Source organism: Galeopterus variegatus, unplaced genomic scaffold (genome assembly GCF_000696425.1).
Source record: "Galeopterus variegatus unplaced genomic scaffold, G_variegatus-3.0.2 Scaffold139, whole genome shotgun sequence".
NCBI lineage: Eukaryota > Metazoa > Chordata > Mammalia > Dermoptera > Cynocephalidae > Galeopterus > Galeopterus variegatus.
Window position 1 is genome coordinate 740,329 of NW_007726250.1, and position 25,037 is coordinate 765,365.

The following is a 25,037-nucleotide window of genomic DNA, read 5'->3' on the forward strand; positions in this document are numbered from 1 at the left end:
CCTGGAAATTCGTCACTCACCCGCCCCCAGCAGCAGCGGCAGCAGCAGCAGCAGCAGCAGCAGCAGCAGCAGCAGCAGCAGCAGCAGCAGCAGCAGCAGCAGCAGCAGCAAGAGCCCCGGGCAGCCTGCACCCACACCCTCTCAGCTCTGGCCCTGTCACTGCTCAGTGGCCAGAGGAGCTGCCTCAGCCTTGCCTGAGAGTCAGGAGCAGGGACTGGGCACAGAGGAGCCACGGAAGCCAGAGCGGAGGGAGTTGGACCTTGCTGAGCACTGGCTGGGGCAACCTTGGGACAGCAGGGCCCTGGACCACCCTTCCTCTCTCCTCTGGGTCTTCTGACAGGTCCCTCTCCCTCAGTCAGAGCCACCGTGGCCCCACGTCTGCGCCTTGGCAGGAGCCCTGCACGAAGCAGCCCAGCTGTCCGGTGGCGGGCCTGGCCCCTCCTCACCATGCCTTGTCTCACCATCCAGTCTCTGAGGCTCTTCTCGCTGCCACCTCCCATCTGGGTGAGAGAGAGTCACGCTGATGGTGTGGGATGGGCAGGGAGGGCCACTGCGGGCTGGTGGCCTTCTCCACCTGGGACCCTCCTCCTGGGTCAGGAGGCCTGTGTGTGTGTGTACGTGTGGTGTGTGTGTGTGTGTGTGTGTGCTTGTGCATACACGCAGGTGTGTACAGCGGGGCAGCAGCTGCAAGGGGCTTAGGGAAGCAGCAGAGGGCACCTCACTGTGGGTGAACCATGACAGCTCTGGGATTCCAGAGCCCTAAAGGGGCTGGGACAGGGCTGAGAGCAAATGAAACAAAGCTTCTCAGCCCTTCCACGAAGGTCCCAGACTGTGGTCTGAAGCAATCCCGGGATGGTGGTGCAGGTAGTCATCTGGCAGTCGGAGGCTCCCAGGGCTTCTGCTGGGCACCAGGTTTTGGAAACATCCGTTTATCCAATCCCCTCATGTTTACTGATAGCAAACAGGAGGTCTCCTAGGGCCCAGAGTGGATCAGGGGTACTGGGACACTAGAGTCCCAGCTCCTGGCCCACTGCCCTGGGACTGCCTTACCCACCCTAGCCAGAGCCAGTGCAGGGCTGGCATACTGCAGACACTCTAAAAATGGGTCTGTGATGTGCAGCGTCACCGAGTCATGGGACTTGTGCATTCTGCTCTGTATCTTGGGGGCAAACACGGGCTGCCCATGGAGTTGGCACTTGATTGCATTTTGAACTTTGCTGTTTGGAATCAAGTTCTTTTTTTTTTTTTTTTTTTTTTTTTTTTGTCTTTTTCGTGACCGGTAAGGGGATCACAACCTCTGGTGTGGTGTCACCCACACCGCGCTCAGCCAGCGAGCGCACGCACCGGCCAGTCCTATATAGGATCCGAACCCGCAGCGGGAGCGTCGCTGCGCTCCCAGCGCCACACTCTCCCAAGTGCGCCACGGGCTCGGCCCTGGAATCAAGTTCTGATGGTGCCGGGGTGAAGGCCTTCCACCAGCCAGACATAAGCACCTCAGGAGCAGGCATTTGCTCACACAGTTTAAAGAGTCATACCTTGATCTGCTGGAAATTGCTTAAATCTCTCAAGTTATAGGGGATGAATGAGTGATAACATGTTTTGCAGTTTCCGCTTTTCTGAAAGTGGAGTTGTGTGTGCGTTCCTCCCTGTGGGCTGGCTGCAAGGTGGTGAGGGAGCCAGCAGGTCTGGGCTCTGGTTCCAGTCATGTCCTGAGTTGCTGTGTGCCCCTGGGAGGTGACCCTCATCTCCGGGCTGCAGCAAGAGCAGGTTGGCTGGGATTGCTGCCAGCTAGGCTGTGGAGTCAGCCTCTGCCCATGAGAGGCCCACAAGGCCCCAAGAGGGGGATGCTACAGCACTCCCAGTGTCTGATTCACCTGGATTCCTGTGGCTGGAAGGATGGCCACTGGGAATAGAACCCTGAGGAGGGCCCAATCACCTCCACTCTCCTTTGCTCCTTACGGCTTTTCAGATCTAGTGTATGTGTTATCAGAGCCAGATAGACCAACAGTTCTGAGACCCTGGGCTACGCACTTCCCAGTTCTAAGCCTCAGTTTTCTTATCTGTAAATAGGGATAACCACACAGCAGGCTATCAAGACTAAATGCTGTGATACTTCACTATGTGCCGGGCACTGTGCTGAGGATATTGCCTCTACTGTCTCACTTAACCTGTTTTTTTTGGTGGCTGGTCAGTACGGGGATCTGAGCCCTTGACCTTGGTGTTATCAGAACCACACTTTACCCAGGTGAAGGCGCCCAGCCCCTTTCTCTGGAACTGTTTTCTTATCTGTAAAAGGGGATAGTGACATACCCGAAGGGTTCATGTGTTGACTCAGTAAGAGCGAGGGGGGTGTCAAGTGCTTGGCACAGGACCTGGCACAGAGCACAGACTCAGCAAACAGTCACTTACAAAGGAGAACCGAAGGGTTCATGTGTTGACTCAGTAAGAGCGAGGGGGGTGTCAAGTGCTTGGCACAGGACCCGGCACAGAGCACAGACTCAGCAAACAGTCACTTACAAAGGAGAATGGTCGGCGGCTCTGAGACATGTGTGGAGAGAGGTGCTCTATTTGGAGGCAGGTTGCAGCCCACACGTGTGGGCACTGGGTTCCCTCACTGGTCCTGCCTCCATGGTGCTCTGTCCTGCCCTGCTCTGACTTGGCAATGACTCCTGAGAAGCTGGGAGACCCAGGAGTGGAGATGGACAGTTCTTGGGAGTCCCCAGGGACTTAACCCCATGGGAGATGGGATGGCCCCCACAGCCTCCTAATTGGTCTCCCACCTTCTATCCTGGATCCTTTTAAAACGGAAGCCAGATAAATGTCCCTCCTGTGCTCACAATTCTCCGGTGGCTTCCACCTCCCGTGGGTGGCAAAGGGGCGTCTCTGCTTACCGCTCCAGTGCTCTGCTGCCGGGCGTCCAGGGCTCCAGCCAGGCCATCGGTCGCATGAGGGGCTTCGTACTTTACCCTGAAACACAGAGGCAGCCATGGCCATCAGATGCTGTTGTTGCCACACCAGGCCTGCCAACTGATGGAGGGTGGGGTGCAGGCGGGGATGTGCTGGACTCACATCCATGTGGGCTTGGGTCGTGCCTGGACAGGGCGCACCTCAGGCCACAGGACGGGCAAGGGTTGAGGACTCCTACTCTCCAGGCCTTCCTGGGGATGGTAAAAGGGTCTCATTTCGGCCTCTGGGAATTAGGCTCAGACGTGTGACCCACATGACAGGCATCAGCAAAGGCTGGAGAAGTCAGGAGGGTGTTACTGGCCAAAGACCAAGAACAAGATCTCCAATGACTGTGACCAGATTTGGCCAAACTAGGGGACTGCGAAACAGTTCCAAAAGCAGCATGTTCATGGAGGATTATCTGCAGACCCTTTCTTGAGCAGTTCCTTTGTCATGGTTTTATAAACTGTGGTTCTGTACAAGTTTACATTAGAATGGGGGATCCCATTCTGCTGCTGAAAACAAATGTGCAAACTCCTGGGTGACGGGCCATGTTGCATGGCCTCCCCAGCATGGATGGCCACCTGCCCCTCCTGGTCTCAACAGCATGCAGAGGATGATGTCTCTTCTAAATGTCCCCTGGGGGATGCTGGCCAGCCAGGCAGGGGCAGGGCCAACACTGCAGCTGCAGGCAGATGAGGAAAGGCAAGGAGGGAGGTATGTGCTTGTGTCTGAAGGGAAGTTTCAGTAGGAGCAAGAGAATGACTCAAGAGTGGGAGGAGAAGCTGGGCTAACAAGGGGCTGGGTGTCACTCCCAGCTGCTGCAGCAGGGGTGCCCAGGGGAGGTACTAGGGACCCAGAACTGATGCTGGGAGAGAGCCCAGTTATTCTCACTCTGCACTGCCAGCAGAGAGGAGTCAGACTTCAGTACTGGGTCAGACCCGCTTTGAGGCAAGAAGTTAGACATAGAATTCCCAGCACAAAGGGACAGTCTTGCAGTTAAGGGTAAGGGTCTCCTCCAGGTAGGGGACATCTGACACTCTACTGAAGCTGGGGCTGGTTTAGCTCTGGGCTTTAGGAACAGGGGCCGTACCATGTTAACTCTTGCAATGCCAGTGTGTCTTCCCAGGAATGGAGTAGGTTGGCACTGAAAGAGGCTTCTTGAATAAGAGCCCCACATTCCCAGGAGGCCTCGTCAAGAACACTGCTGTCTGCTCCTTCCCACAGGAGGCAGAGTCAGCTGGAAGTCCACTGGCTAGTTACATTCTCCCGGCTACATTGCTCCCCATCCATGGCAAGTGGGATGGGGACTGTTTCCAGGGCCATGCTGGAGCCAACCTTAAAGCCAAGGTGGGTGCTCACACCCTTCTGCAGAGCAGCTTAGCATCCCTGGCTAAACTTGGGCAGTGAGAGCTGGCGAGGAGGAAGTGATGCCAAAGATTTAGCAAAGCATTCTGACCCAGAAGGCCTGTTCATGCCGGGTATAGAAGTGGACATGTTGCTGTCTCTGTGTCACCCGACATGCTTGGTGCTTCGTGGAGAAGGTGGAGTAAGGTGTGCCCAGCCCTGGGAACATGAAGAAACTGATGCTTTCTCTCCACTCAGAAGAACCTATGTTCTTTCCTAATTACTCCTGCTGCCTCTGCTCTTCTCTCTCCTGCCCTACACAGCCCTAAAGCCCGAAGCTCAGCCGTCCCCGAGGGTCCTGCCTACAGCAGTGGAGGGCCCAGCACATGTGCCTGGAGGAATCGTACAACCTGCATTGGCTGCACACCTTGGGCCTGAGATCTGCTGTCTCCCCTGGGCCATCCTCCCTCAGAGCAGGGGGCGGAGGGCCACTCCTCAGATGGCCCAGTGAGGCTGGTGAGCAGGGTCTGGGCCTGGGGTCACCTGGGGTGATACTTGTCTTAGTGTCTCTTAGGGAAGAGGTTGCTGTGTACCGTGGCACTGAGGAGGAAGCAGAGTATGCTTCCCAGGACCATAATGTGGGGGAGGGGCATCCCCACCTCCGGGAGGGCCCAGCTGAAGAGTCCCTGATGTGACTCACCCAGGTGCCCTGCTGCTCTTCTGGCACCTGAGTGTCAGGGCCTGGTGAGTAGCAGAGGCTGTGGGGGTGCTGGCTGTGGTTGGAGCTGCAGCAGGGACAGGGCTGATGAGGAATTGGCTTCCCTGAGAGCCCAGACAGAGCAAGCTGCAGGCCAGAGGAGGGAAGTGTGGGTAGACACCAGGCAGGCAGACAAGTCCAGTCTGGTGACCAGAGCTAGAAGACCCACCAGAAGCTGGGCTGGCAGGCCGGCCCGTCAGAACAAAGGGAAGGGGAACTTGATGCGAAGGCACACTCCTGTCCCTGCTGGATGTTTCCTGCTAGGAAGGCAACCAACTCCTAGGGAGGGCCTGCAGCAGAACCAATGGCCCTGAGAAGGTACATGATGTCATTTCAGCTGTGCCCAGTCAAAGAGAGTTTCAAAGACGCAAATCTGATAAAAGAAAAATCCTTCCCATGCTCCCTACTGCTATAGTTAGCATAAAATCAACTGCTTTTGCGTGACCCACTCGGCCACCCTCTCAGCATCCTGCTCCTTTCCCTACACTCACCCTGCGAGGAGCCAGAGCACCTCTCTCCCACCAGCCTCTGAGCCTTTATACATGCTGTGCCTGCAATGGTCTTCTTAACCATCCATCGCCCGGTCCAGCCCTGAGTGTCCTCTGCAGGGTTGTGTGCTCCCTCCTCTGTGCCCTCCTCCAGGAAAGCACTTAGCACTGCACGGCGATGGTTGAGTGCGTGTCACTCTCTCTATGAGACTGCAGGCCCTGGACAGCTGCCCCCAATGCCTGCTGCCCAGAGGAGCGATGGTGCAACAGCAAGTCCCCAGCAGCAAGCCTCTGCCAGGCTGGTGAGCCCAGCCAGGTGCCAGGGGCTCCCCAGTGCAGCCAGGAGTGCTGCCTGCTGGGGCCTATGCAGATGGCCACCCTCTTGGCTGCAAGTCCCACCAGACTCATTAGCTTCTATCTGCACATCAGCTTCAGCAGTGTCCCTAACTCCATGGCAACTGTGAGCTGTTGGGCCCAGAGTACCTGGGCTTGGGAGCACAGCTTCCACCCAGACAAAAGACAGATATGGCTCACAGCCCAGGGCCAGCTGTGGTCAGTGGGCAGGAACGGGTGCAACCCCATGAACCCATATTGGCTGCAGCCTGTTAGATCTGACCTGGATTTGCAGTTGTCGAGAGGGTATGCCTGGGCTCTCTGGAGGTCCACTGACAGAGTTCTCAAAGACACCAGAATGACCACTAAGGAGCTAAGTGGGATCAGCTGGGAGGATACCTTAATCCAGGACTTTCCTTGGCTGTAAAAATCTTGGCTGCTGAAGCTCAGCCCTAGGTGTCATAAGTAAAGGGCTGGGAAAAACACCAAGCAAATGATTTCCCTGACAAGCAGTATAGAGCCAGTCCCTGAGAAGTTGAGGCAAGGGGCTGGGCCGTGACACAGTCATGTGCCTTGGCTGCTGAAGGCACTTCCGTGAAAGTGGACAGTCCACAGAGGACAGAGCCCCAGCTCTGGTGCAAAGTGGCAGATGCAAGTGGGGCAACAGTGACTTCTCTGGAAATCAAGGGTGGCTATGGAACAACAAAAATGACTTGACTTGAAGGCTGGCTAGTGGCTCACTCGGGAGAGTGCGGTGCTGATAACACCAAGGCCACAGGCTCGGATCCCTATATAGGATGGCCAGTTAGCTCACTTGGGAGAGCGTGGTGCTGACAACACCAAGTTAAGGGTTAAGATACCTTTACCAGTCATCTTTAAAAAAACAACAACAACAAAAAAACTTGACTTGAAAGTCCCTGGGGGGTTATCAGGACCCTTCCCTGTCCCTGGAGGGCTTGGTATGTGGTATGCAGTGCAGTGGGGATGTGGGCGGGGCTAGAGATACTGTATTGGAAGCAGACAGCCCTGGGTTCCCAACTTAGGCCTGCCAAATACTAACTGCCTGACCTGGGGCAATGACCCAGTCTCTCAGTGACTCAGTTTCCCCCTCTGATCAGATTATGTAAGATTCTGGCACAGTTGGTCATTAACCCATAGGCATCCCTTCCCCACCCGACCCCCACCTGTGGGTCATGCTCTCTGGGCCACCCTGGGCCAGCTCAAGGGATCCTGAGGGGGTGCAGGCAGGGGGCTGTGTGTTTTTTCTCATGGTGGGCTCACCGCCAAGCCAGTTGCAAGGACCCTGAGGGCAGCTCTCATCCGAAAGAGAGCCACCCAAACTGCAGGGGACCAGGGTGGGGTAAGGCCACTCACTCTTTCCGTTGGTCAGCCAGAGAGTTGCCCCGGGTCAGTGCAAACATGTCAAACTCGTCTTCCAGTTGGCCAGAGGCCTCCAGAGACTGCAGGCCGGCCCTCACGCTGCTGGAGCCCAGGTCTGCAGGGACACAAAGGCCATGTGAAGGATTGCCACTGTCCTTGTGCACTGAGCTACTGCTCAGTAGCCTGTAGCAGGCCCAGGGCTTGCTGGAGAAGCAGCATGGTTTGGGTGGCAGGCCCCTTCCTCTTGCTAGCTTTAGTTTACTCATCTCTAAGGTGGAGATGGGCACCCTTCCTGGGGCTGGTGTGAGGACTAGAAAATGGGTGAAATGCTGCCTACTGGATCTGCTAGAGGAAGTGGCTGAGCAGCAGGATAGCGATCAGATGTGTGGTTGATTTTTCAAAAAGTGTAGTATTAGTGATTCCAAATAGGATCCTGATGATTTCTAGGGCTTGGCATGAAGCAGGCAGTCAATAATATTAAAACCAATGACAATGATGCCAATTACTAACATTTATCAAGAGTACCCTCTGGGCCTGGCACTGGTCTAGGCACCTCATAACAACTGCGAAGAAGGCCCATTCCTACTCCTACACAGAGGAGGACAGAGAGGCACGGGAAGTTTAAGTAACATGCCCAAGCTCACCCAGATGATTCACACCATGGAGAATTCAGTGTAGAGGGACAGTCACAGAATGGTGGGATTTTTGAGACCCATTGGGGCTCATTAAATTGCTCTTATTTACCTTAAAGGGGCAGTGGCATAAAAAATTAGAAGGGGACTTCTCTTGGTAGCCCAGTTGTTTTTGTCTTGAGTACCGAACCTTGCAGCTAGATTTGGCTTGGGACCCCTGTGAGGTGTAATAGGAGGCACCCCCAGCACTGCAGGGGTGCCCACAGCACCATAATGTGCCCTCAGCTGGAGCCCCCCAAACCGCACTTACTCATTCCTGCCAGCTGGGACGAGAGGTTGCTGGTGGCTGCCGCATCAGGGCCCATGTCAATCAGGTCTGCTGCCTGCTCGGCCTCACTTGGGGCCTGGGTGGGGGGAAGCGAAATGCCCCATCACCCTTGCTGCCTGCAACTTCATTCCCTTCTGTCCGCAGCACTGGAACCTGCATTCTTTGCCCAAGGATCCAGGGCCCCAGCAGCTATGATTGGGGGTCAGGGAGCTTTTCTTCCTCTCCTTTGGCTCCAGCTCAACTGGACCCCCTAGAAGGTTGGGAAGACCCCTGGGCTGGGCATCAGCTGGCGGTGCAGCCTTATTTACCTTAAAGGGGCAGTGGCATAAAAAATTAGAAGGGGACTTCTCTATATGAGTATGAATAAGCAAGCACCACCCTGTCCAGGATATCGGGGGAGGGAGGTGAGATAGCCCTTCTTCTTCCCATCAACTGGGCATGATCTAGTCACAGAAAAGAAGCCTTTACCTTGGTGGTCTGGCCTGTTCGAAACCGTTCGAACCTACAAGACAGAAAAAATCTGCGTCAAGGAGGCAACTGAGACCAGGCTCCTCAACACAGGCAGAGCTTTTTAAATCAACATAGTGGGTCATGATCGGGGTGACAATACATCCTGATTTGCCCTGGACAGATAGAGTGCATGCCTGATGTCCCCAAGAAATTATTAACAGTGCCCCTTTATCATTTGCCAAAGTGTCCCAATTTGGATTATCAATTTTATGTCCACCCTTGTCACAACCAGCATGAAACATACACACACACACACACACACACACACACACACACACACACACACACACGCAGAGGAATAGACTAGTACAGAAAACAAAGTAGGAATGCATGGCACACAGTAAAGGTCAGTGCTGTTTCATGAAGCTTGTTTCAGCTATATACTTGTGTGTGTGTGTGTGCGTGTGCATGTGTGCACACACTTTTGATAGTGGCACTCCAAAGTGGTGTAAGAAAGACACGTCTCTGACCCTGCTCTGTGGCGCCACTTAAGGGCCAAGGGGCTGGAAGGGGGAATAAAGAAGACCCTAGCCTGGGATTTGCTGGAGTCACTGCCGGTCACTTACTGTGTGACCTTGCATAAAGTACATCATTTCTGAACTTTAGTTACCTCATCTAGTATCTGTGGGCACCTGCCTCCCAGAATTGGTGAGGATCATGTGAAGACACTGAGTATAAATAACTGTGAGCTAGAAAGTACCATCAAATACTAGGTTTGGTGACTGTGGGTGTTAGGGGTACCAGTCACTCTCAGATTGGAGCCTTCGGCCACCTTACAGCCCACATCCTGAGATGGGAGGTGGGGACCCTTTTGTTCCACTAGGCCAACGAGCAGGAGAGCTGGGCAGATGTAACCTGCAGGGGCCCTATCACACTCTCAACTGACTTTGGATCACTCTGTGAGTATCTGCTGATGGACAAAGATATAAAAAGTAAGCAGGGCTGGAGGAGGCTGGAGTAGCCAGTGTCATTTACCAGACCCGATCACCAAGCACTTCACAGGCATTATTTCACGGACTCTCAGTTAAACTACAAGCCTCGTCTTACAGATACAGAGCAAGTGTGGTGGGCATGGTGTTTCTCCTTCTTTTGCAATAGCACCCTAGTACTCTTTTGGGGAACTGCTCTCCTCCCATTTCCTGTGATCCTGGTGGGACTGCAATCAAGGGGCCCTCTCCCCTCCTCCTACTGGTGGCACAATTAAATGAAGCCAATCAGAGTCTTTCTTGGGGATCTGACTTTTGAAAAGAATGACACAATGTGGATGAGTAATTGGAGCTGATCCTTTTACTGATGGTGGCACCCTGGGATATGGTCCAGGAGTTTCTTTTTTTTTTTTTTTTTTTCCTTTTTGTCTTTTTTACTGACCGGTAACGGGATTGCAACCCTTGGTGTCGCGCCCTTACTGGGGACCGGCAACGGGATCGCAACCCTCGGTGTCGCACCCGTACCAGGGACCAGCAACGGGATCGCAACCCTCGGTGTCGCACCCGTACCAGGGACCAGCAACGGGATCGCAACCCTTGGTGTTGCGCCCGCACCGTGCTCAGCCAGTGAGTGGGAACCGGTCTCCACATGGGATCCGAACCCTCGGTGGGAGCGCCGCCGTGCTCCCAACCAGCGCACTCTCCAGTGCGCCACCGGGCCAGCCCTGGTCCAGGAGTTTCTGCCCTTGAGACCTCTGAGCTGCCCTGGGATCTGTCTTTTTTGCTTGTTAGGAGGCTTCACTGTTTCATTCTTTGGATTCTGAAAGCTACCCATTTAATAATATTTATCCTAATAAATTCTTTTTCTGCTTTAGTTAGCCAGAAATGTGTTGTGTAACTTGCAGTCAAATAGCCCTCACTGAGTCAAGTAGCTTGTCCCAGGCCCCAGTGCCAGGAAGTGGAGGAGCCAGCAAGGACAGACCAGGCCTGGCTGGCTGCAGGGTCCGAGCTCTCAGCCACGACCAGGGATAGACTCAGGGGCACCAGTGGCAGGGCTAACTCTGGAAAGGACATGCAGGGTTGGCGGAAGGACGGGGCTACAAGAAGACGGCCAAGACAACATGCCCTTGGTAGCTGCCTTGTGTTTGAGAGGAAGATGAGAGAAGGCTCAAGTGGTGAGAGGAGACCAGGAGAAGAGGGAGGAAGGGAAGAGAGAAGGCTGGGGCAGGTGGCCAGAGGCCGGGGGAGGTGTCAGGGCTACCGTTCGTGACGTAGGAACACGTTGTTGAGATTGTCATTGACGATGAGCAGCTCCTCTGTCAGCTGCTCATTGGCGATTCGAGGGATGAGCTCTAGGACCCGTTGCTGCATGGCTCGGCACGTCCGGTTGAGCTCCTGCCAGGAAAGGAAGTGAGACACACACAGCCACTCAACCCAGAGCAAGGCCTTCTAAAATGGACGGTTGCCAGCCCCTGGCATGCCTCGGAAGAAGGAGAGGGCTCCAAACTGGACTTTAAGGTTCCACAGAACGGCTTTTTGGGTTCTACAAACATGAACATGAACTTCACTTTCAAGTGTAACTTAATACACAGGAAACCACCACCACGCTTACCTGTGCTGCAGACTTCAGAATAAAGTCTCTGTCACCATCTCGGTTAGCTGAAAGAACTGGGACTATAAGGGGGACTGGCTGAACAAACTGCAACTTTTTCTCTGGGTGTCGTGGGATTTTTTGCAACCAAACCATTAAAAAAATACACTAGACTCCAATTACTATCTACAAACCATGATTTCAACTTTTTGCCTCATTATTCTTATTGACTCATTTTTTTCTTTCTAAATAATTTTAAAATGTTTCTTTTTATTTTGGAATAACTTTAGATTTACAGAAAAGTTGCAAAGATAGTATGGAGAGTTCCAATATACCCTTGACCCAGCTTCTCCTTAGTTTGACATCTGTCAAAACATTGGCATAATGTTTTAACATTGGCATAATACTATTAACAAAGCTACAGATTTTATTCAGGTTTCACCAGTTTTTCCATTAATGTTATTCCTCTGTTCCAGGATTCCTCATCGCATTTAGTCACCATGTCACTGACCGACTTTTAATCAGTTAAGTGCTATACTTAAACTTGTTTGGGAAAAAGATAAAAAATTAAAAACCACAGCCTTATGGGTTTTGATTTGTAAGACTGGCTGTTTCTCTCTTCACATCCTTGCCACCAGGTGAGCAGGTGCTGGTCACAGTGGTGCAGATGGCCATCTGGTGCTGTGACTGTGGCCACAAGCCAGCGCAGTTTACTCCTGGAGGTGTCATTAAGACCAGGAGCTGCCCCAAAGTTTATTTTGGCTCTCCTGTGGACCTTGTTACCCACCCCCTCTTGTGCCAGGCTATCTGGGGTTTCTTCACCTGCCTTTAGCCTGGGGAAAGGCAGGTCAGGGTGACTTTCTCCTCCTGTGGGCCTCCCTGTCTTCCACCCAGGACCAAGAACACTTGTGTCTTCATTTCTGCTTCCTTGCCAGCTGCTCTTAAGAAAGAGCAGCACTTGGAGGCAGCCCTGCTACTTAGCAGCCACTTGACCCTAGGCAATTTACATGACCTCCCTTTGCCTCAGTTTCCTAACCTGGAAAATGGGGGCTGGTGAGGATCAGGTGAATAAATGTAGATCAAGTGTCCACATGGAGCCTGACACATGTGAAGTGCCCAATGTGTGGGAGTTGTTACTGTGTCAATCTCGCTCACCGGCTCCAGCCTTCTCAGTCCCCAACATCACTCGCACCTACATGGCCTTGGCTGGGGACATACAAAACTAACTGCACTACAGTAATGCTCACTCGATCTTCTCTCTTGCTAAGCCCTCGTTCTGTCTTCACATTCATGTGTTCATCCAACGCCGTGCTCATACTTTCCTCCCCACCCCCGCACCATAATGTGACCCCTGAGCAAGTCAGCTTGGTTAGGCACAGGGACATGGGCATGAGTGAGACTCAGCCCTTCCCTCAGGAACTTGAAGGCTGGTGGCAGGCCACCATGAAATCAGACCATCACAGTAAGTACCTTGTTCCCTTGTGGATCAGGGAGACTCCTAGGCCTTGGGGTTCCCAGCTTTCTGGGTGCCTCTATGAACCAACCTCTATGGGAGGGTGTCCTTCCTCAAACATATCCCCTTCTGCTCCAGTGGCCTCCCAGCTGGGGATGGGGCTGTGAGAATATCACGTGACAATAGGCCTTGGGGTTCCCAGCTTTCTGGGTGCCTCTATGAACCAACCTCTATGGGAGGGTGTCGTTCCTCAAACATATCCCCTTCTGCTCCAGTGGCCTCCCAGCTGGGGATGGGGCTGTGAGAATATCACGTGACAAACAGAAGTGTGAACCACCAGCTGCCACCTGCCTGGGCTCCCCACGACAAGTTACGGGCTGGTCTCAGAGCCAGCACTGCTCTCTCATGCCTGCCTGCTAAGCCTTGTGTTCTGAAAAGTGGACATCTCACCTTTCAGCTTTTTCTCAGAACCATTCATGGGGAGCTTTGTACCAGGCACAGGGCTCAGTGTTTAACATGCAATACATTATTTAATTCTCCCATCAAACTTGTAACATAAAGGCTATTGTTATAGCAATCTCACAGATGAGGAAACTGAGGCAAGAGAGGCTACTTTGTTCAAACCAGAAAGTGGTAGAGCTGAGATCTGAATTCCAATTTCAAGGAATCTGAAGTCCTAGTTGTAACATCTCCCACTTTGACCAAGGAGTTCAGAGTAAGCTGTGAAGACTGTGGTGTGGGCTGGGAAGGAATGTGTGGGCTCTGGTGGGGGGCTGTGTGCTCACCTGCAAAAGCTCCAGGTCTGCAGGCTCTGCCTGGGTGGGCACCAGCTCTGCCAGCATCTCCGACATCACCCTCACGTTCCCATTCACCATCTCCAGTTCGCTCTGCAGCTTCCCCATCTGAAACATACCATCGGCTGTGATGAGAGAAGCCAGGGTTCTGGATGTGTCACTGCTCACAGGGACAGAGCCTGGCACTACTAGCCCTAGGTGTGCACTGAGCAGCCAATGCCAGCACCCTCCATAGGCAGCCTCACTCTTGGCTCCTGAGCCACAGCCTTCACCGAGAGGCCTGCAGTGGGCATGTCCCACCCTCTCCACAGAGCCCTCCCAGATGCATCACCAACTGTTACCATCTCCAAACTCAGCACCTGGTGCAGGGAGAGTCTAAAGGAAACAAGCTGAGGGAGAAGGAATCACCGAGAGCGGCTGGAGGACTCCAACATCTCCTGGGTCCAAAGTGGCAGCTAACAAGGCCCTTGAGGGAGGCTCCCCCGAGGGGAGGAGGGAGGCTGTAGGCCCTCTCTCTTCCTCCTGGGATGACTAGGATTTTGCCTCCTCTCCATCTGGGATGGCTGGGATTTTGCCCTCTTTCTTCCTCCTAGCAGGTTTTCAATGATGAAAGGGTTCCAAATCCTTGGACTCGGGGAAGCATGGTCAATAAAGCTGCACAGTCTCCTCAAACAAGGTTATGAAAGGCCATTGGTATAGATGCCTTATGCTTTGGGACTTTGTGGGGTGCTTAATATTCTCCTGAACTCTGGGTACACTGTAAATGTCCAAGAAAAAGATCAAGAGGAGTTTCCAAAATATATTTAGCTGAAGAACCCTTTTATCATACAATAACTCACAGGTCAGGCATCAGTGGACTACATTTTTAGAAATGCTGGTACATTCTAAATTGTGTGACCGAGTTGTAGTTGGTTTCATAATATCATGTCACTATATAAATTTATGATGATTGTTATAGCAGCTACTATTTATTGACCACCTACTAAGTGCCAAACACATAACATATATTGCTAATTTAACCTTTACCACAGTGTTACGAGATAGATATCATTATTCCAGCTTTTACAGATGAAGAAATGGGAGCACAGAGAGAAGTAGCATATCCACTATGGTTCACTGACACCTTCTAAAACCTGCAAACATTTGGTATATTCAGCCTATTTAATGAACACTGTTGGTATAAGTGAGTGGAAAAACCATTGATCACAAATTCAACTTATCCAAGTCAGATGGGATTTAATTACAAAGGAGTCTGGGAGTTACATCACGGTGTGTCTGAACATCTTAACATGTCCCAGGAGACAAGGGGACTTAATTAAACAAAGACTACTCAGTTTTGCTTACAAAGAATCTTCTAGCACTAGAAGTAATCAGTCTTAATCCATACAGATACTAGACTTTAGGGAAATTGGTTAAAATCATAACCAGATTAGATAATTTTTGGATCACAGAGTAGTTTTACAATTTTTTATGTATCCTTAATTATTTTGTCTAGTTAGCAAAACTTTTCTAGTAACATTTGTAACTCTGGGGGTGATTTCATAACTTTCTATGAGATAACAAATTACAGAAGTTTCTTTTCAAACAGGCTAGAGTATAAGTCCAAACAACACGTATGAGCAGTCAGCAGGGTGCTCTGGAAAGTTTAGCCTCGCTTTTCTTCCCATCACGCCTCTGTGTCTTTCCCACCAGCACACTCAGCAGCAAAGCCTTTCCATTAAGCTGATGTGATGGGTCTGAAGTTTGTAAAACATCTCAGAAGCGGGCGCCCCCACGGTGTGCAGGCTTCCACCCACATCCAAGTCTACAGTGACCAAGCACCCAGCTAACACTGGTCATGGCTGCATTAGTCCCTCAGCATGAGGAGTAGCTTTGGCACTCCACAAACAGCGCAGGGCCAATAGCAAGTCGCCTCACCTCCAGCTCCAGGAGGAAGAAACTGAGGCACACAGACTGCCTAAATCCATGTGCTCCCTAGATTGAGGTGCTAAGCCTTCAAAGCTAGTCATAGGGCTCTGGGAAAACCTGATCCCAGAATCTCATACTAAGCCTCAAACCTCCTTCTTCGGGCTTTGCGGGAAGCAGCACAGTGCAGTGCAAATACAGTCCCATACCACATCTCGGTCCACAAGAGACCAAACACTTGATGGTGGTCCCATAAGATTATAATTCTGTACTTTTACTCCACTTTTTCTATGTTAGATATGCTTAGATACACAGAACTCACCGTTGTCACAACTGCCTACCACATTCAGCACAGTAACACGCTGTACAGGTCTGCAGCCTAGGAGCCATGGGCTGTACCATCTAGGTTTGTGTAAGTGCACTCTATGATGCTCACACAATGATGAGATCACCCGAGGACTGATTTCTCAGAATGCACCCGTTGTTAAGTGACGCATGACTGCATGTTTTTTATTTTTTTGCACAGATGTTTTAAAACTGTTTGCAGCCAGAACCTCATTTCGAATGGACTTCTGTGAGCACATAAGCAAACTACACAAATCAGGTGGAGCCGCCCTGCTGAAGGGAGCTGCCCACTGGGCATTTCATCTCCACAGGGCTGCCCAGAGGGCTCCATGGAGAACACAGTTTGGAAAACAGCCGATGTATAGGGCAGCACCTGCCTGGAGTCAGACAGACCTGAGCTTAAATCCTAGCTGTCTCTGATGAGCTGTGTGACTCTGGGCAAGTAAATTTACCTCTCTGAGCCTTATCTCTAAGACAGGAAGAAAAATGCATACCCTGTGGGCTGCTGTGAGGGTAAGTGGAGGCTCCAGGGATAGTAATTTCTGTACTGATAGGGGCCCCTCCATGACGAGTGGTTCTGACCCCCACTTGTTTGTTTACCTGCTCAGGGGTTGGCACTATGGGAGTGTCACTGGGGAGCATAGTCAGGGTGGGCAGAGGGGTGGTGTGCTGGCTGGAGTCCCCTCGCTGACCAGCATCTGTGTCCACAGAATTCTGTCCTGATGGAGTCTCCGAGTTGAACACAGTCTAGAGGGCAAAAAACAGGGTCAGCAAGGCCTCCTGGGAAAGGCAAGGGCCCCAGGGAGTTGGGGCCAGCAGGAAGGGGGTGCAGGCTCCCTCTGGAGATAACTCCTGCCTCCACCCACAGTTGCCCAACCTGGTGGTTCTCCTCACCCTCTGGGGTGTGTGGATGGGCGACAGCATGTCCAGGTCGGTCATGGGGAACTCCAGGCCTTTCCTCCGCAGGTCCTCGTAGACAGCAACGACACCCGTCAAATCGGGCGAGCTGCGGAACGCGTCAGCCCAGGACTGAGAGGGACAATGGGACATGGCGGGTAACCACTGCTCACCTTCTCCCCTGCGAGCCCACCTACCCTGGCACCCAGATGGGGAACAGGAAAGTCTTTCCCTGACTCGCTGGTCCCTTTACTACACTTGCCCAGCCCACTCCACAGCAAAGCACACAGTCGACAGACAAGCCTCCTCCACACAGAACATCTAGTCAGCAGACAACCAAGATGCCCACAGAGAGAACCAGAGCCTGTGTGGGCACAGAGGCACAGGGCACCTTTCTCCCTGGCTAGCCTAGAGCCCTCCCCTGGGAAGGAAGCCCCTGCACAGACGGCTCTTCCCCAGCCCCAGCGGTGCACACCTGGATGAGGTTGAGCACCTTGTCGTGTACAATGGTAGGTGGGTTGTTCTTGGGCAGGATGGTCCTCACCAGCACGCCCTCCACAAAGTCCTGGCTGGCCACCAGCACATGGAAGCGGTGCCCACAGTTCTTGACACAGGTTTCCAAGACCTGAAGGGATGAGAGGTAGCTGTGAGTACCTCAGTCAGAGGAGAGACGTGCTCAGGACCTCCACCCGCACGGCTCCTCCTGCATCACAGAGGGGAGGCTGTGCTGAGGAAACAGGACTTCCTGAGACCCTGCAACGTGGACAGCTGGGGCTTTGTTTACTGGAGGGTACGGCTTGGTATGGGCAGAGGCCTGGTGTGCCGGCTGGAATCCTGACGTGATTTCCAAGCTGAACATGATCTAGAAGGGAGGTGGCTCTCTGAGAGGAAATCAAAGAGAATCTGAGCTTTCAGTCAACTGGTGACACTGTAGCCCAAGGAAGAGCTGCTGAACTTCTCTCCCCACTCTCTGCTTCCCTCTTCCTAGCAGGAGTGGCCTTTGCTTTCTGGTTTATTTAGTCAATTCACCTACATACAAACGCTGCTCTGCAGGAAGCTGGGACAGAGCACTCTCCTCCCCACTCCCCGGCAAACCCATGCACAGCTGGGATGACCACTATGCCTGCCCGTCCTGGAGTCTGGACTGGCTCAGTGTTGTGGGCAAGACTGTTCTCAGCCACTGGCATTTGTTTTACATCCACTTTTCAGGGCTAGAAAGTGTCAGGCAGCACCCAACTTGGTCTGCCAGGCTTTCTGTCACCCTGGAAGCCTGGGTTTACTGAGTTTCTGTGTCACCTGGCAGGTCCTTTGGCCCACGCTCTTTGTGCCAGTGGCTCTGGAGGGACGTGGCCTCAGTGTGCCCACTCCCCATGCCAGGGCCACAGGAGGACCTTTCCAGATGGCCTCTCTTGCCATTCTGTGTCTACCAGCAGTGGAGACAGGACGCCATTTTGCCCATAGACACTTCCTTCCCAGCTCAAGGTGGTTGGGAGTCCTACAAGGCCTGAAGGGGGGCGGCTTTCAGTGGATGGCAGTCCTGCCACAGGACAGACAGACACATGGACAGACAAGGCACTCACCGTGAGAGCCAACATCACCTCATGGAAGTTCTTATTCCCCACAATCCTCTTCTTCACTGCTCGAAAGGCATCTTTGGGACTGGGAGGAAGGACAAAAGATGGGCTTAGGAATGCAACCTCCTTACCCACCACCAGAGACCACGTGCCTGAGATCAGAGGCCCTGGAAAGCCAGATGGTTCTTACTTGCCCAGCCTCCCGTGCCCCACCTGTTTTGCGTGTCCAGGTTCTATCACATCACAATCTTCCTGCCCCAAGATCCTCTCAGCAGATCCTGACTGCTTAGCAGGGATTCTTAACATGTGGTCCCTGGACTGCCTGCAGCAGAATCACTTTGTCACTTTGCGGGGAGGTGTGGTGTTTGTTAAAAGTGCAGAACCCCAGGCCCCCACCCTAGGCACCTAAACCCTGGGGGCTCCAGAATGTACATGCTTCCCATGCCCCAGGGGCTTCTTATTCATGCTGAAGTCTAAGAACAAATATCCCGTGGGCACAGCGTTCTAAGGCTCCATCCATGCCTGCTCCTCTATCCATCCATCCATCCTTCCCTTTGAGGCTTATTAAGCACCCACTGTGTGCGGGGCAGCATGCTAGGGACACTGTAATGAACCAGGCCCTGTTTCTAAGGGTCCTACATTCTGGTAGACCCAAATCACTGAAGGGAATAAGCAGGTGCTGTGGGGAGAGTGAGGGAATGAAGCTGTGTTGGGAAGCAGGGCTGTGGAGGTTGGTCAGGATTACAGTGGAGAGGACAGGGCGGGGTGAGGGGCCATGGCCCACAGAGGGGGATCCTGGCCCAGAAACATGACAGCAGTGTTCAACTCAAGCAATCCTGGGGCAGCTCCTCGCCCTTCACTGTCTCCTTCTGGGGGTAAGCTGGCTTCTGTTCTTGGCCTGGCCGCTGATCTGTAGGCCACTTGAGTGCTCTATATGGATTTGTTTCTACTTATAGGGTGGCCTAGAGAAAAGGGATGGCATTAGGCACCAGAGGTTCTGGCCTCTGTGCCCTTGCTGTGGGCCTACTATGTGTCCAGTACTCTAAGAGTACAAAGTGTGTGACAATGAGGCCACAACTCCACAAACGAGACTCTTCAGTAGAGACTAAAGTTTAGATGACAAGCTTGGTAGGGACAAGGGTCACACCTGCCTTTGCTCACTGCTGGGTCCCCAGCACCTCGTGCATGGCCTGGAATGCATGAGGTGCTCAAATAAACAGCACCCCTTCTGAATGATTCTGAGCCCTAGCTTTTCCACATTTACAAGGGAGATGGGTACTTGCTGTCTCCAAGGAAACTGTAGTGACTTTCAGTCATGTCACTCATGAAGCTTCCAGGCCTGCCTAGAGGATCAATGAGGTTTTGTGCCTCCCGTCTCCTTTGTTGATGGCCCTACCATCTGCCCACCCTTCCATGCTCACTCTGATGAGTCCAGAAGCAGGTGTGAGTGGCCCCTCCCAGCTCCTTGGCAAGCACAGGAGCATGCTGAGGAAGACACTGGAAGGTGCCAGCAATCACTGCCCTCTCCTGACTGGGCCTGGACTCAGTGGGACTCAGATGCCACAGCACTGAGCTGGGTGTTCCCTGCCCCCTGCCTGCTTCCAGCCCACCTCTCCCACACAGAGCACTACCTGACTGAGAGGCACACTCTGCACTGGCTGAGGGATAACTGGATTATCCCAAAGAAAAATGGAGCTGAAAATGCTCCAGCTGCTGATCCTGGTTTATCAGATCAGAGGCCTTGTCTGGCCATACTTCCTGCTGGCCATGGTCACCACATGCTCCCTACCCTTCACTGGGTTTTCCTGAGATGACAGTGACCCTCACATCCCCTTTCTGCTTCCCCCAGGGACTTGGGCTTATTGCTGGAAGGATCTGATAGAGCTTTGCCTCCGAGGACAAAGATCTAGAGAGGTAAAGAGATCTGCCCAATGTCTCACAGCTGGTCAGCAACAACTAGTCAGAGATCAGAAGCCAAGAACCCAACGCCTCCCCACAACAGGAGCCTTGGCAGGGCTCCTTGGTACTGAGTAGGAGAACACCATGACCTGTACACTGGAAATGTCCAGCAAACACCAGCTGTGATCAGATAACACACATACACTGGAAGTGCCCGGCAAACACCAGCTGTGATCAGATAACACACATACACTGGAAGTGCCCGGCAAACACCAGCTGTGATCAGATAACACACACACACACACCGGAAGTGCCCGGCAACCACACACACATACACTGGAAGTGCCCGGCAAACACCAGCTGTGATCAGATAACACACACACACACCGGAAGTGCCCGGCAACCACCAGCTGTGATCAGATAACACATACACACCAGAAGTGCCTGGCAAACATCAGCTGTGATCAGCCATAACACACACATACCCTGCAGATGCCCAGAAACACCAGCTATGATCAGCTATAACACATACACACACTGGAGATGCCCGGCAAACACCAGCTCTATCAGTGGTGACCGGCCCTGTCAACCTCTCAGTTCCACTTCACTTTCACTGCCCTCTTTGTGATCCCCTACCCTCCCTGCTGGTTTCAAATCTTAAGGAACTAAAAGTCTTTGCTCACACGGCAAAGCTGGAAGTGTCTAATGCATAATCCAGTCCATAGAATGCACAACAGCGCTTGGGGCCAACTCCTAACTGTAGGAGTTTCCAGCTCGCCCTATCTGAGGGAGATGTTGTACACAAGGCTGGGGTTCCAGATCTGTGTGGAATCTGGGCTGCTGCTCAGAGAGGCAGTGTGTAGCGGCAGCATCCAAGGGCCAGCACCAGCTGTACCCCAGCCATGGCCTTGAACTTTATGTCTCTGGGCCTCTCATCCATTTGTTGACAGGGCTTGGCTCATGGTTCTAAAGTGTTTAAAATGCCTCAGTCCTGCCTTGAGTGTGGTTTCAGGCCAAACTCTGCAGCCCCTGCCGGCCCCCCAAGCAGGCTGGACGCTGTGCTACAGCAGTGGTGGGACTGGGGCAGAGGGTCTCGGCAGGATGCAGGGCGTGAGTCAATGCTGGCGTGTGCTGGGTTGTGGATGGCTGACCCCGCCTGTCTCCTCTGAGGGCCTTACCCTTCCTCGGTCTCATTGATGATGTCACAGATCTCCATGTTGAGGGCCCAGTCCTCACTCTGCAGGGAGCCATCTGTTGCTTTTTCTGAGGAGAAGAAGCCATAGTTATAAAGGTGTGGGGATCCTGGACAGATAAAGTCAAATAGGGTAGGGAGGGGTGTCGGGTGGGAAGACAACAGATGCTTTCTGGGCACTCAAGGTGGGCCAGGCTCCATGTGGCACTGTCTTATGCACATTATCCCATTTGTCACTAGATTCTCAACCCTTGGCTTGGTGTTGTCAGCACCACGCTCAGCCAGTGAGCCACTAGATTCTTATAGTAGCCATGTGAGGCTGGGAGTACTCCTGTCCCTTGACAGGTGAAGAAACTGTGGCTCATCCAAATGGATGAGTGGAGACAGGAACCCAGGCAGGCCTGGCCTTACAGTGCTTGCTCTTGACACGACAACACAGACAGTATTTTGCTTTACTTCTGTAAATAAGATGTTCCCTCCTGACTTTATATTGTCTTTTGAATCGGTGACCATTCTCATGGTTCAAACTGTAAAAGGTCCCAAAGTGGTGTACAAGGGAGAGTAAGTCTGCCCCACGCTGCCCCCACTTCCTACTGTGAGTGCGATAATTCACTCGGGTGGCAGCAGAGCACTGGCACAGAGTAGGTGCTCAGTGCGGGGGGTGATTCTTTTTTTTAATTGAGGTGAAAGTCAAGTTACATTAAGTGCACCATTTTAAAGCGCACAGTTCAGTGGCGTTTAGTGCATTCACAGTGCTGTGAGTGCAACCACCACCTCTCTCTAGCTCCACAACATTTTCAGGTTGTGGTGATTCTTAGGGTAAGATTTCAGGCCAGTAGTCAGCTATGAGGCTGGCGGAGCCTGTCAGAGCCAAGGTCAGCGACCATTTGCTGAGGATCTACACAGGGGCAAGTATCAGGCTGGTTGTCTTTTGTAAATTCCAGCATGAGATGCACTGACTGGTGTTAGGGGAATAATGAATGCAGGACAGACAATGCTAAGCCCTTCATAAATGTTCTTTAAGAAAGGAAAGCACCCTCCCTCCTCTCAAACACATCGCTCATCTTCATAGTCCTCTGCACGCACATCACAGTGCACAGAGGCAATTTTACAGCCTGTTTCTTGCAGGCAACATTCTATCACGCACATGACCCTAGCTGGCATGTAAGGCGCATGCAGATATTTTTACACATGGAAGACTGTGTGACAAGACAGGACTTGCTCAACATTGTAAGGTTCAGAGGGTGAGACCCTTTGTGTCCTGACACAGGTCACTACCCAAAAGCCCCTTCCCAGTGGCCGTCATGTTCCCTCTGGTCTCCTCTGGCTTCTAGACAAAGTGCTCATGCACCATCAGCCTCTGTGGCCATCCTGCCAGCCTCAGTGCACCTGCTGCCTGGCCTGTGTGGCACTCAGGCACAGTGCTGCCAGCTGCTGCTCTATCATCTACCAAGAGCATGCGATAGCCTAGGCACTCAGGGCTTGTTATTCCACCTGATGTCACTCCATCCTGCAAGGCAGGCTGCACGTAGGAGACGGCTTAGGCTCAGGGAGGCTGGGTGATTCCTCACACATTGCACAGCTGCTTATATGCCAGACCTGCTCTAGGTACTGGGGTACAATGGTGGACAAGATGGGAATTGTCCCTGTCCTGTGATGGCCAAAAGAGGCCAAAACATGTTTTAAATGAAAGTCTGACAGAAGACAGAGGAGGGCAGTCTTCATGCACCTGGGCAGAGTCCACTCTCAGCCGGGTAGGCGGGACCATACTACAGGGCAATGCCTGGGCCAGGCCAAACCAGGCCAAGCTGGCATAGCCAGCTCTCTAAAACTGTGGCTTCTGAGATCTTGGTTTTGAAATTGGCCTGACTTCAGTTCCACACTTGGCTCCTGCAGCCAGACGGATACCAGTCGTCATGCTGACAACTGAGTCAGGAGGGCAGTTGCTTTACCCCTAGATTGTGGCCTGGGGGAGGAGATGAGTAAGGGGTCCCCTTAAAGGGTGGGAAGACAGATAAACATTGTGTCACCCCACAGACATTTACTGAGTGTGGCTTCTTTGTGCCATGCTTCCCACCCTTGAGGTCTCACACACTTAGAGCCACATGGGAAGAGCCAGAGCGAGCTGATAAGTGTCCCTCTGAGCAGAGGGCCATGTTCTGGTTTGGGGGAAGTGGCTGATCAAACATGCAGAAACTGCTTCACTCAGCGATCCTGTCACATAGGCCAGCAGGATTAGAGTCACCCCCGACTCCCAGCTTACATCTAATGGCCACAAAATCCTGCCGATTCCAGCTCCCGAGTCTCTCCACTGCACCCATTCCCTTCTCGCCATCCCCTCTGCCACTGCCCAGCCCAGCCACCACCCTCTGCCCTAGACCACGGTGTCAGCTTCCTCCCCACCTCCTCCTTGCCCCTCCCCACACTTTTTCCAGGCTGCACCAGAGACAGACTTTTTCCAGTGTCAGCTCCTGCACACTTTTTCCAGGCTGCAACTTTCTGAAACTTGAACATGACCACGTCCCGCCTGTACCCCAATCCTTCCAAGGCTCCCCAGCCCTCAGCCTGGCCGACACACCCTTCTCAACAGTTATATTTTAACTCCCAAGTTATGTGCTACATAACATCAAGCATCACTAACTGTTTACATACAGAATGAGATTTAATCCTCACACCCTATAAGGTGTGCATTATTGCCCTCATCCAACTAAGGAGGAAAGTGAGGCACAGAGAAGTCAGTAACTTGAAAAGGCCCCACCATGGTGAGAGTGGAGTGGCCTCTGATGCCACGGTGCAGATTCCTAATGGTGTTGATGCTGCTCCCATCTCTCAGCAGGGATCAGGGAACTTGGCCCTCTCAGAAGTGTCCTTCCTGACCACTCAGGCGATCTGCCTTTTCCTCCTGACCCGTAGCTCCAGTGGCAGGCCTCTCAGTGGATCCCCTTATGATCCTCAGTGTCCCCGAAAATGATGGGCACTGCTTTCTTCTCCTGGGGGAGAGTGAGCCAAGGTTTTAGAAGGGATTATGGTCTTTTTTGGAAAGGCAAGCAGCTGGTAAGGGAAAGTTGGGACATTTATAAAGAAGAGAAATCCCATCCCAGGGAATCAGGGGGGTACAGGAGGACCCTAACTACACGAGTCTGATGCTAATCGGAGCAGTAAGGGATTATGGTCTTTTTTGGAAAGGCAAGCAGCTGGTAAGGGAAAGTTGGGACATTTATACAGAAGAGAAATCCCATCCCAGGGAATCAGGGGGGTACAGGAGGACCCTAACTACACGAGTCTGATGCTAATCGGAGCAGCGCTGGCACATTCTTCAGCACTGAGTGCCAGCAGTGGGCAGAGCCATTCAGAAGATGGAGACTTCTTGGGGGTAGTGGGGGACATGTGGCCTAAGAAGGAAGGGGGAGAGGAAGAAGAGGAAGAGGCAGACGCGGGACAAGGCCCCTTTGAGCAGTTCAAGTAGGAGGCAGCAGTGGCGAGGACGTGGCAGGCCAGACTATCATCTGCCACTCTCTGCAGGTTCCCCCAGGGCTTGGCGTGGACCACAGGATGGGGAGAGGTATGGGACTTCTTCCAGATTTCCACAGGGAAGGCCTGCTCTGTCAAGGGCAGACTTTTAAACCCACAGGAATCTGGGGGTATTTGTTTTGTTTTTAACCACAAACGTAACTCAGTTTGCTATTTTAAAACACTGACAGTATGCGATAGCCTAGGCACTCAGGGCTTGTTATTCCACA

The 25,037-nt window shown here is 52.7% G+C and overlaps 1 protein-coding gene across 4 annotated transcripts in view; it reads right to left on the reverse strand.

Annotated features, from left to right (window-relative positions):
- Window positions 1-25,037, reverse strand: part of TOM1 (target of myb1 (chicken)) — a 44,554-nt gene that overhangs the window by 4,201 nt on the left and 15,316 nt on the right. For 2 of the 4 annotated variants that reach the window (XM_008590155.1, XM_008590148.1), the window contains exons 2-13: window positions 21,284-21,368; window positions 18,213-18,291; window positions 17,108-17,257; window positions 16,630-16,764; window positions 16,336-16,482; window positions 13,477-13,593; window positions 10,909-11,042; window positions 8,680-8,713; window positions 8,194-8,287; window positions 7,246-7,366; window positions 2,892-2,967; window positions 447-500 (exon numbers count right to left, since the gene is read on the reverse strand). In XM_008590155.1, coding sequence (XP_008588377.1) covers window positions 447-500; window positions 2,892-2,967; window positions 7,246-7,366; window positions 8,194-8,287; window positions 8,680-8,713; window positions 10,909-11,042; window positions 13,477-13,593; window positions 16,336-16,482; window positions 16,630-16,764; window positions 17,108-17,257; window positions 18,213-18,291; window positions 21,284-21,368 — 1,226 coding nt within the window. The remainder of the gene's footprint in view (window positions 1-446; window positions 501-2,891; window positions 2,968-7,245; window positions 7,367-8,193; window positions 8,288-8,679; window positions 8,714-10,908; window positions 11,043-13,476; window positions 13,594-16,335; window positions 16,483-16,629; window positions 16,765-17,107; window positions 17,258-18,212; window positions 18,292-21,283; window positions 21,369-25,037) is intronic. The other 2 variants (XM_008590161.1, XM_008590169.1) reach the window with 1 other exon arrangement.